At 38.5% G+C, this 12,310-nt stretch overlaps 1 protein-coding gene across 1 annotated transcript in view; it reads left to right on the top strand.

Annotated features, from left to right (window-relative positions):
* The window catches only part of B2M (beta-2-microglobulin), a 39,784-nt gene that overhangs the window by 24,909 nt on the left and 2,565 nt on the right, over positions 1 to 12,310 (top strand). The window contains exon 3 of the mRNA XM_033945509.1: positions 7,316 to 7,346. Coding sequence (XP_033801400.1) covers positions 7,316 to 7,329 — 14 coding nt within the window. The 3' untranslated portion in view covers positions 7,330 to 7,346. The remainder of the gene's footprint in view (positions 1 to 7,315; positions 7,347 to 12,310) is intronic.

Raw genomic sequence — 12,310 nt, 5'->3', positions numbered from 1 at the left:
AAAATGTGATAAGAATATTGAACTGGATATAAAAATACAAAGAGGCGGTGAAAGAAGAAGGAATGATTTTCTACGAAGAAGGAAGTACTGAACATTAAATATTAGTAAATAAAGAGCACGATATAAGAATAAAAGAGACTTCTGCGTTTGAAGGGGGGGAGCTCTGGAATATAATTTTTTTTTTTTTTTTTTTGTCGCATACTTAACCTATACCTTATATATCTTTTAATCTTTTCATGTTTTTAAAGATTAATATTATAGAAAACAGTATATGATTGGGTTTGATATAATGAAAGATTATTTCATTTTAATATATATAAGTATAATATGATTATACAATGTGATATTTTTAAATTTATAAAATTAAATATATTTACATAAGATTTAAATTAAGGTCAAAAATAGTAATGAAACATATAATTTGATATACAGGAACCATAGAAGGGAACTTAAAATATAATCTATATTATATGATTTATTAGATTTAGATTAAAATAAGAGTGTATTGAATAATAGAATAATAAATTAATTTAAAGTCTATATTAACATAAAATCTCAACCGGATTTATAGAAATATGAAATGTCAAGGAAAATATTAATTATCTTTAAAACTACTATAATATATATGACTTATTTGTGAATCTTAACAGATTTGGACTTTCAGGGAGTGTTTTTTGATACCGATCTAATATGTGTGTTGCCAAGTGTGCACTGCTATTAATTAGGGGGGAGGGAGGGTGGGATGGGAGGAGAGGGGAAATGGGAATGGGAAATTATATTGTTACAATGTATGGATATCTGATCGTAAAACTTATATTACATTTAAATCAAAATAGTTCTAAAATTTTAAATGGATATTAAAATATATACAATTAATGTCAATGGTTTAAATCATCCTATCAAAAGAAACAAATTATTAGGATTTCTCCATAAGCAAAACGCCGATATATACTTTATACAAGAGACTCATCTCTCAGATAATGAATCTAGGAAGTTAACAGGGGGTTGGATATCAAAATGTTTCTATTCACCTGCTTTAGGAAAAAAGGCTGGGGTAGCGATCCTGATAAATAAGAAATGCACTGCAAACTTTAAATTAATAAATTTTGATCCTTCAGGAAGATGGGTACATATTAAAATGGATTTGGGAAGTACAACCCTTGATTTATTTAATCTTTATGCTCCTAATTCAAATCAAAAGGAGTTTTTCAATCAAATTCAACAGATATTACTACCACTGGCTACTTCTAACTTAGTAGTAGCTGGAGATTTCAATGCTGTAATGGATCCAATTATAGACAAAAAACCAAGTAAAATCATAAAATCTTTAGGACTAGATAATTTAATACAATCTTGTAATTTAATAGATATATGGCGTATCCTTCATTTTAATGATCGGGAATATTCTTTTTGTTCTCAAGTCCATAAATCTTTTTCAAGAATTGATTATATATTTGTAAATAATAACATAGCGCAGCATGTATCAAAAGCAGTAATTGATCCCATTATAATTTCAGACCATGCTGGTGTGTGGATTAACCTTCAGAATTACAATAATGATCAATTTAATACAATATGGAGATTTAATAATGATTTATTAGCAGACTCGAAATTCTTAGAAGATCTTAAAGCAAAAATGCAAGAATTCTTTCAATTTAATACTTCTGATGACATTAATATAGAAATTTTATGGGATGCTTTTAAAGCAACAATGAGAGGAAATATAATTTCATATTCAGCTTTTATTAAAAAACAACTTAAAAAACAATATGAAGATATGGAAAAACAAATAAAAATTTTAGAAAATAAATTAATTACAAAATGGGAAAACAATACATTACAAGAGTTGTTAAAAGTAAAAGTTAAATATAATGAGATTTCTTCTCAAATTGTGAGGAAAGATATTTTCAATAAACAAGTACAATATTATGGCAATTCAAATAAAGCAGGAAAATTATTAGCAAATTTTCTTAAAGCAAAGAAAAGAAAATCTAAGATTATTGCAATTAAAGATATACAAGGTAACACACATACCAACACAAAAGATATTATAACACAATTTCTTGATTTTTACAAGGAATTATACACTTCTAATTCTTATAAAAATAAAGAACAAGACGGATTAACTTTCTTAAATTCTTTTATTGGACCGAATATTCCGGATCATATAAAAGGAAGTTTAGAAGAACCTATATCTTTAAAAGAAATAGAAACAGCATTGAAGTCTCTTAGAGTTGGATCCGCTCCAGGTGGAGATGGTTATACTGTTGAATTTTATAAATCATTCCAAAATATCATATTACCATATCTGTTAAATTTGTTTCAATATCAAATAAAGAATGAAAATATATCTGGTACTATGGCAGAATCGATAATTATAGTCTTACCAAAACCAAACAAAGATCCTACTCTGGTTTCAAATTACAGGCCTATTTCATTATTAAATGTGGATAATAAATTAATGGCTAAAGTATTAGCATTAAGATTGGCAAAAGCTCTTCCTTTCATTATTGATGTACATCAAACAGGATTTATTGCTAAAAGACATTCATCAGACAATACTAGACTTGCATTCCACTCATTAAATTTAGCAAAAAATATAAATGATCCAGTTTTTTTAATTTCTTTAGATGCAGAAAAAGCTTTTGATAGAGTGGAATGGAATTTTATATATCAAGCTTTACATTGGTTTGGTATAGGATCCGGTTTTATTAAAATGATTCAGACATTGTATAGCTCTCCTGGAGCAAGATTATATATTAACAATAATTTATCAACTAAATTCAACTTGCATAGGGGAGTTAGACAAGGATGCCCTTTGTCTCCATTACTTTTTGATGTTGTCCTAGAACCTTTATTAATTGCAATAAAAAAAACTAGGGAAATAAAGGGAATCTCATTTACCAGTTTTGAATTTAAATTATCTGCATATGCAGATGATATATTATTATATTTAAGAGAACCGGAAATTACTATTCCATGTATGCTTAATTTAATAGAAAAATACGGTACATTTTCTGGATATAAAATTAATTGGAATAAATCTGAAATCCTCCCAATTAATGTTCATTGTACCAAAGGATTATTTGATCCATATTCATTTATTTGGAAAGAGGATGGAATAAAATACTTAGGAATTATGATCAAAAATACAATTGAAGACACAGTCAAAGAGAATGAAAAACTTTTATTGAAAAAAATAACAGAAATGTGTGAGCAATGGAATCCATTACATCTTTCTTGGTGGGGAAGAATTCAAACAATTAAAATGATGATATTGCCTGTGGTTTGTTACCAAATGAGTATGATTCCAATATTTTTTCAGGGGTCATTTTATAAAAAACTTAACAATATTCTTACAAAATTTGTTTGGTGTGGGAAAAGACCAAGAATCGCTTTAGTATCATTACAAAGACCAATTATGGAAGGGGGGGTAAATTTTCCAAATTTTTATAGGTATCATCAAGCCTATATTTTAAGACAGGGTATGTATTGGATCCTCCCAGATCTCTTAGAAAATGTACCAGATTGGCTGTATTTAGAATGGCGGCTCCTGTTCCCTTTAAATCCAGAACACTTAATTTCTATATCAATGCCTATAAGATACAAAGAACACAGAATCTTATTAGATACTTGGAAAACATTAAGATACATAAATAATCTGACACCAGAACCAATTGCTAAATCCCTAAATCAATCAATATGGGTAAACTCCAGGATCAGAATTGGCGGATTTAAAATCGTCTGGAAACAATGGATAACTGCAGGAATAAGAACATTAAATGACGTCATATCAGAAGGTTCCTTGCTTAGTTTTTCACAATTGCAAAATAAATTTAGACTAAATAAAACACAATTTTTTAAATGGATGCAATTGAAGCAAGCCATTCAGGTAGGGTTCCCTGAATGGAAAATTCTCAATACTCAATATAGTTTGCAAGTTTTATGTTTCCAGACGGATTTCTTGGGTCACCAAGCCGCAAAATGGTATAAATTAATAAATGGATTTCTAAATAAAAAAAAGAAAACTGGACTTAGGGATATTTGGAGCATTGAGATTGGACAGACAATTTCTGCATCTCAATGGCCAAAATTCTGGTCCTGGAGATTAAGATTAACAAAGTCAGCATCTATGAGTCAAACATGGTTATTTTTATTACATAGAGTGTTATGGACCCCGACGCGCTTGCAAAAGATAGATAATACTAGATCTAATAGATGTTGGCATTGTAAAATAGAAGTAGGGACATTGGATCATTTAATTTTTTTTTGTCCCTGTATAAAAGCTTTTTGGAATTTAATTTGGCCCCAAATAAATATATTACTAGAAAATCACGTAGGACTCTCATATGATACCATATTATTCGGTACTGCAATGAGAACACAGAGTCCAATATCAGCAAATAATAATAAATTACTTTTAATATTGACAGGAGTTGCCATGCAGCAAATCACACAAAATTGGAAAGATTTTACCAAACTAAATTATACATTCTGGTGGAACTCGGTATGTCACATTTACAAAATGGAGAAAATTTTGGCTTTACAACAAGGAAATATTAAAAATTTTAAGAAAATATGGGATCCATTGACTAATTATTCTAGAGATCAGATATCTTAACACATTGATAATAGTAATATAGGGTTAGGGTGGGAAATATAGATATTAATATGAAAGAAAAATGAAAAAACAATTAATAGGGGAAAGGGATGAATATCTATGATATGAATTTGTACATACATATATATTTTATTATACATTTTATAATATGTGATTCATGTATTGAAAGAATGAAAATTCTATAAATAAAAAGTTAAAAAAAAAAAAAGAATTTTGAATAAGCGATTAATCAAATTTTTAATAAACTTGAAGTCGTCTAAATACTGATAATTGAAATGGGTTTTAGACATATCTAAAAACATCTTAGGCCTTTTCAGTGCTGCTGGCCGCCCACAGCTGAAAGGGGCGTTTTAGGAGGCGTGGTGAGGGTGGGATTTGGGTGGGACGTGGGCCAACCTAGACTTAGTTGTATTGCAAGTATAACCAAAAGTTAGTGACGGGATAATCGCACGCCAGACGCCAGCGCACTGACAATCTAGCGCCGACAATTCAGCGCAAGACAGAAGCGCGCGGGGGAAAAAATAATTTTTAAAGAGCTCAGATGGGGAGTTTGGGGTGGCAATCCCCCCCACTTTATTGGTTAGTGTTCGTGCTGCCATTGCGGGAGGGGGTGGGGGGTGAAACCCCCCACATTATAGAGAAAACAGAACTTTTCCTGAAAAAAATCAGAAAAGGTTCGAACCCCCCCCCTCCAACAGCAGCACAAACACTAACCAATAAAATGGGCAGGGTTGCTACCCCAAACTCCCCGTCGGAGCTCTTTAAAAATTACTTTTTCCCCCATGCGCTTCTGTCTTGCGCCGAATTGTCGGCGTGCTGGCGTCTTGCGCGCTACTGACTATGAACCCCAAAAGTTTAACCAGACTGCCTAGACGGAGCTTATATGTAGTGATTTAGGTAATCTAAAAACAGGTCTAAGTGGCAAAAAAGTATCTACAGGGACCAGATAACCACTGCAGGGACAAAGTACAGACCCCCCACACACTTCCCCAGTGATCACTGACTCCCCCCCCACCACTGCCATAAAAATTGGAATAAAAACATACATATCCGCCTCCAGAATATCAGCACCTGGCATAGGAAAGCCTAGTAAAGCTGCACAGAGGTGGCTTAAGTGATTTGGTGGGTGGGCTAGTGAACCATAGAGAGGAGAACCCAGGCCCATAAGCCACTCTAACCACTGCATTCATGGTGAAACGTGCATCCACCAAAACTCTTTTGTACTGCCATAGAGGTGGCACCGGCAGCCATAAGGGCTATTTGGATGGTAGACATGTGGGTCTAGTAGGTTTTGGGGAGCTCACCATGACCTGTAAGGAAGTTGTGGTGAGATGTTTATGTGGCACCCTTTTTGTGAAGTTCACAGCAGTGCCCTATAAGGTGCCCCACTCTACTCTTGCCATGTCTGAGTGGCCAGTCCATCACTTTACTGACCCCGCCCACATCCAAAAGGTCTTGTTCTATGCATTTTTGACTTGGACAAATTTTTGGATGAGAATAGGGGTATAACGATAGATGACTTAGCGGTCTGGACGATCAAACAGCTGGTCATACAAGTAGACAATTTTCGGAAAAAATATTTTGGATGTATTATTCAACAATGGACTTTAGACACTACCGACTTTGGGCGACTAGCGACTTAGGTCCAAAACAAACTTAGACGTGTTTTTTGATTATGCCCCTCCACGTGTTCATTATGGTGTGCAGTAGCTGCAAAATATTAACGCAGCAGCACTTAGAATCTCCTATTTATTAGGCAATCTAAGTGCTCTCAGTTATCTGGCTAGTACATTATGATAGAGACCTTCAAGACATTGGCATTCCTGTATTTGTATATTAATCACATGCTTCCCCGAAATACCATTTTGAAAAATTGGTAACATTTAGATTAGTTGTGCATAAACAGGCAAAATACTGCAAAACACTTAACATGTTTCTGCAGCAGCCTCTTCACACGCACTAATCATTTATTAAAGATTTATTGCCTTTTGGTAAAAAGGGCCCCTAAAAGAGGTAAACATTCTGGACAGCCTGGTGGATCAGGTGGTAAGGGCTGCAGAGTACTGCACAGAAGCTCCCCAGATCAACTACTGGACTTTAGCAGGAGACAACTGTCAGGTCAAGAAATAGCAAATGTTAACCCTGCTTTGCAAGGAATCTGTAGGGAGAATATTTCCACATTTGAAGGAAATGAATGGTAGTGAAATAGAACACATGTTTTTACAAAATTGCAGTAAATCTATTGGCAGTCCATGCAATTTCCCCAGTGTCCTTTTGGTTGTATTCGTAGTTACAGGTCAGAAAAGGGGTTGGAAACTGTCATTCTTTTTAGCTTCTGAGTTTAGCTTAAGAGGTAGGAGACCAGTGCCATGCCAGATCAAAAATGTTTTAAGCCACTTTATATGTTTGTCCTATGGGAAACATCCATTTTATTTTTAGGAAAATTTTTAACCTTGTTTAGAGGGTTTATTTCTTTAATAGCACTTTAATTCTTTGCCTTGTAGTCATCTGTATTCTCTGCTCTGTAGATAAGTGTTCAGTTCTTACTTGCTGCCACCATATTAAGCTCCCCATTACCCTTGATAAATTTTGGAGTGCTAGCAATATATTCTTTCTCATGCATCTTTCTTTAAGATTGCAGGGTCTTACAGACTGTAACTCTAGTATTTATATTTTTCTCTTTTTTCTTTTCAGACCCTCTAATGTAACTGCAAACAAGATCAAGGTAAGGCTCTGATGCTGTGGTCTCATATCTATTTGACTGCAAAATGGCATAAGAATACTACTATTACTACTATTAATTATTTCTATAGTGCTAGCCATACCAGGTCAGACCAATAGTCATCTAGCCCAGTATCCTTCCTTCTGAGCAGTAAGTTTGGAGATGTATAGAAAGTTTGAATATTTAAAGTGGGAAATCCTATGGTATGGAATTCATTATTATCTCAGGACAAGCAGACAGCATATTCTCACAGAAGGGGGCAACATCATCCACGAAGCTGGTAAGGATAGTGTTAAAGTGTACTGTCACTTTAAGCTTTTAGCAAAGCTTCGAGACTGTTCGCACCACGTATACTTCCTGGTTGCGGTTATTTTTCTCCATTGTATTCTTTTTCTATCTGGAAATTCTTCGGATTGTTCCTGTGCTATTCCTTTCCCATAGCACCCGAGATTAGCAGAAATAGTTGCAGAGAAAATCACTTTTTTTTTTGTGGATGTAATCAAAATCTACAGATAATATTCTCTGGAAGATGTGGAAAACGTGAAGAGGGATCTAGCAGAGCTCAAGGAATGTTCTAGTATGTGGCAGTTGCATAAACCCAAGAGAGCAGTATACTATAGTATCTGTGCAGGACTGGGGATTGATCATATCTGATGGACTTATGGGTGGCCAAACAATGTGATTGCAGAAGCTAGGATGCTTGGGTGCAGAGGGAGAGGATAAGAGAGGTTGATTCTTCTATATAGTCTCTGAGCACTCATTCGGATTACTGTGCATAATTCTGGAGACTGCATCTTCAAAAGGGTATAAGCAGGATAGTTGGTCCAGAGGGTGGCTGTTAAAATGGTCAGTGGTCTTTGCCCTACATTGTACGAGATCTACATATGTATAATTTGAAAGAAATGCAGGAGAAGGGAAAGGTGACAGACATTTTTGTGGCATAAATGCACAGGAGGCAGACCTCTTACAAATGAAAGGGAGCTCTGGAATTGAGGGATCATAAGATGAAGGTGAAAAGGGATAGACTTGAATAATAAAGGAATATGTCTTTATGGAAAGGGTGGTAAATATAAGGAACAGCCTCTTAATAGAGATAATGGAGATGGAATACAATACAAAGGATCTCTGAAGGAGAGGAGGGATTGTAGAATGTTGGTGTATCTAAGCAGACTGGGCTACCGTCTTATCTGTTGCCAGATTTTCTGTGTTTATATATGAAACTGTGTTTTAGTTTTGCATTTAATGCCTCTTTGCCAAACTGCATGGTAACGGCAAAATCTGTGTTAACTGTTAGATTCATGCACAGCATCTTCACATATGGTTAATCTTTCCTCTACGACAAATTTCTCGAACCCTCCCCATCACCAAATAACCAAATTCTACCCCTCAATCAAATACTTCCATCCTGTAATTGATACTGGTTGCTTTTCTTGTCATTCACCACCCTGCATCCTCGCCATATATGTAATTATCATTGCATAGTAAACCGCTTCACCGCATTATCCAGTCCCTTGCATTGCATTTTGCTCTATAAGTCTCTTGCACTGCTTTTTTTCAACTATATAAATATCTCTGCTATATATGTACAGTCTCCTGCATGGTAAATCTGCATTGTTCTTCGCTGTATAAACACCTTTACTGAATATGTACAGTCCTCATTGTATCTTCGCTGTAAATGTACAGTCTCTTACACTGTAAACCGCTGTGAACTGTTTGTGGTACTGCGGTATCTTAAATAATAAAATGCTAGCCCGCACATGCGCACTTGCCTCAAGAGTGTTCCCTGATCCCTTTTCTGTCGGGATGTGGCAAGACAAGTGCGCATGCGCGCCCTTCCCTGCTCTCCACCTCACAATACAGACCGCACCACGCCGACCCTTCACAACGGCAACGGCCCAGCCACAAGCATCGCTGCCGAGCGCACCCGAGGGTAGAGGCAGCCCACGTGCACGGTGGACAGAGCGTGAGGACGGCTGCCTGACCGCAAACTGTAAATTCAAAATCCTGCCGCGGCTCTGCCCCCGAGGACAGCAGCCCTTCATTGACTGCCGGTGACCTGTTCAGCTACTCTCTAGAAACCTTCCCACGGTCCCGACTCCAGCAGCACTGTACACACGCTGCTTCGGGGCGTTCTACTGCCCTGATTTACTCTGGCACAGAAGCAGAGCAAATCAGGGCAGTAGAAGGCCCCGATGCAGCGTGTGTACAGTGCTGCAGACGCTGCTGGTGTAGCAGGTTTGTCGGGACCGCGGGAAGGGAAGGGGGGGGGGCCGGAAAGGAACTAAGGGAGCCAACCAGACCGCGGGAAGAGAAAGGGGGGGGTGGTAGGGTAAATGCTGCTGCTGCACAGGAAAGTAGTGTGGGGGTAGGGAAATAGAGAGGGAGGGAATGCTGGTAATATACATTAAAAAAAAAACAACAACTTACTCTGTGAAACTTCAGTTATTACAAAAAAAAAAAAAAAAAAATAATAGGTGACATATGACACCTCCATATACAAACAGAGAGACACACACAGGAAAAAAAAAACCCTTAAAGACAAGGAGCAATAGAGAAAGATTGAAAGAAAGAAAAAAATAAAAGGAGAGAGAGAGACACAGAAAAAAAAAAATCCACATACATCAGCCAAAGAGACAAACACCAAAACAAACACAGGACAGGGAAGCGCCCAAAAAAAAAGACTTCAGCCGCTCGCCGCTCAATGGGACCAAGCAGGCAGCCACGCGAGGGAGGCAACAGAATGAAAAAAAGGTAACGTGCAGGGAGAAGCTGGGCCTGCCTGCGGGGAACACAATAAGGGTAGGGGGGGGGGGGCCCTTGGAGCAGGCTAGACCGTGGGAATGGAAGGCGGAGGGGCCAAAAGGAGCAGGCCACATCGTGGTAAGAGTAGGGAGGGGGGGGGAAATACTGCTACTGCTGCACAGGGACCTGGAGGGGGAGGGAAATGCGAGCAGGAAGAGGTGATGCTGGACAGGAGGGAAAAAAAGAAGGGAGGCTTATTGCTGGACAGGGGGAGCAGGAAGAGGTGATGATGGACACGGGGGGTGGGAAATGAAGGGAGGCCTACTGCTGGACAGGGGGAGCAGGAAGAGGTGCTCATGGACAGGGGGGAGGTAAAACAAAGGGAGAAGGGCTGCTGCTGGATAAGGGGAGCAATGAAGGGGTGGTGGTGGACACAGGGGAAGTAAAAAGAAGGGAGAATGGACAGGAAAAAGCAGCTAAGGAGACAGAGAGAAAGAAATAAAGACAGACACACACATATATTCTAGCACCCATTAATGTAACGGGCTATAAAGCTAGTACAAAATAAAGTTATTATTATTATTAATAATGCAGAAACAGTACACTTTCCACGTGTTTAAATCCATTGCAGCTATGCTGTTAATGCAGCAGATAACAAGGAGTAATTAACATGTTGCAATTTACTGCACATTAGCTTTAAGATGGGGTCCATGTCCAATCAACAGTTAGTAGAAAATTTAGGGCCCCTTTTACAAAACCATGGTAGCGAATCCCGGTGTGACAAACGCAATGCAGCCCATTCAATTCCTATAGTCTGTCGCCTTTGCCATGCTGGAATTCACTACTGCAGCTTTGTAAAAGGATCATTGCAAAGTCCTGTGTGAAAATCTGTCTCCTTCCTGTTGTACTTTATTAAATCAACCTATAGATTTGCTGCACTGTGTGCCCATATAGCCATCCTGAATTGGTTCTTGTTCTCTCTCTGGTCATAGTCAAATTCATAGTCAAAACAAATCTTTTAAATCATTTTTAAATCCTACCTCCTGATCTTGGCTTTTACTGTGACACTTTTTTTTTTTTTTTGGTCTTGTTTTTGTGCCTCAATTAGATTGGAAGCTCCATGGAGCAAGGTTGACCTTGGTTATTTGAATGCCCTAGGTTAGGGGTCGGCAACCTTTTTTAAGCAAAGAGCCAATTTATCCTAAAAATTTGACCCCAAGATTTACAGAGAGCCGTAATGGATAGAGAAGGGAGTTTGAGATATTCCAGGTCTCTTACTCTTTTTCCTCCCAAAGGTCTAGCTTCTCTCCCCGCAACCTATAGCCAAGGTTCTCTCCTCTCTCCAGGCCCTGACCCTTTTATCTCCCTCCCAACCCCTCAATCCCCCCACCCTCGGGTCTACTGAGGTACCTGGTGGTCCAGCAGGGGGTCTTCATGGCAGGGGTCTTCATGGCAGGGGGCTTGGCCCTTTTGCTCCTGCATCCATGTGGCTGCCTCCTAAAATAGCTGCTATGACCTTTTGCAGCTGCTTGCAGCTTTTCCTGTAGGTATCGCAAGCTGTCGCAAGAGGTTGTAGCAGCCATTTTAGAAGGCAGCTGCTTGGAGGCAGGAGCGAGAAAGTCACGCTCCTGCCATGAAGATTCCCCGCTGGACCACCAGGTACCTCTGTAGGCCCTGGGTGGGGGAGGAATCGTGGGTTTGGCAGAGATATTAAAGGGTCAGGGCCTGGAGGACCGCAGCCATATGGCAGAAGAGCCGCATGTGGCTCAAGAGCTGCAGGTTGCCAACCCCTGCCCTAGGTGAACCTTCAGCCATGGCTATCCTGTCCATTCTGCAGCTCAAACAGCATCTTTCCTTCCTCTCTCTACCACTTCACCATCCCAGGGGTTGCTAGCATCTCATCCTCTTTCTTCCTTCCCTACTTCCAGGCCACTGCCGCCTCCCCTTACCATCTCCTGTACCACTGACAGTAAAGAGGTAGCATTGTGCAGGCCCTGTCATTACAGACCTGCACTGAAGCACTGCTGAATCCTGCACCCTCTAAAAGCAACTGCTTAAAAGACCCACACAGCACTTGCTCTTCTTTTTGGAGCTGACATGGGAGGAGTTGGGGAGGGACAGCATCAGCAACAAATGCAGAAGGGGGGGAGCTTGATCCACACTGCTGCCTCCTACCCCCCCCCTTTAAAAAAAAAAAAAAAATCTGAAGCCCTATGTAGGTGCCT

The sequence above is a fragment of the Geotrypetes seraphini genome, chromosome 5 (assembly GCF_902459505.1).
Source record: "Geotrypetes seraphini chromosome 5, aGeoSer1.1, whole genome shotgun sequence".
Lineage (NCBI taxonomy): Eukaryota > Metazoa > Chordata > Amphibia > Gymnophiona > Dermophiidae > Geotrypetes > Geotrypetes seraphini.
This window is presented reverse-complemented; position numbering and strand designations above follow the sequence as displayed.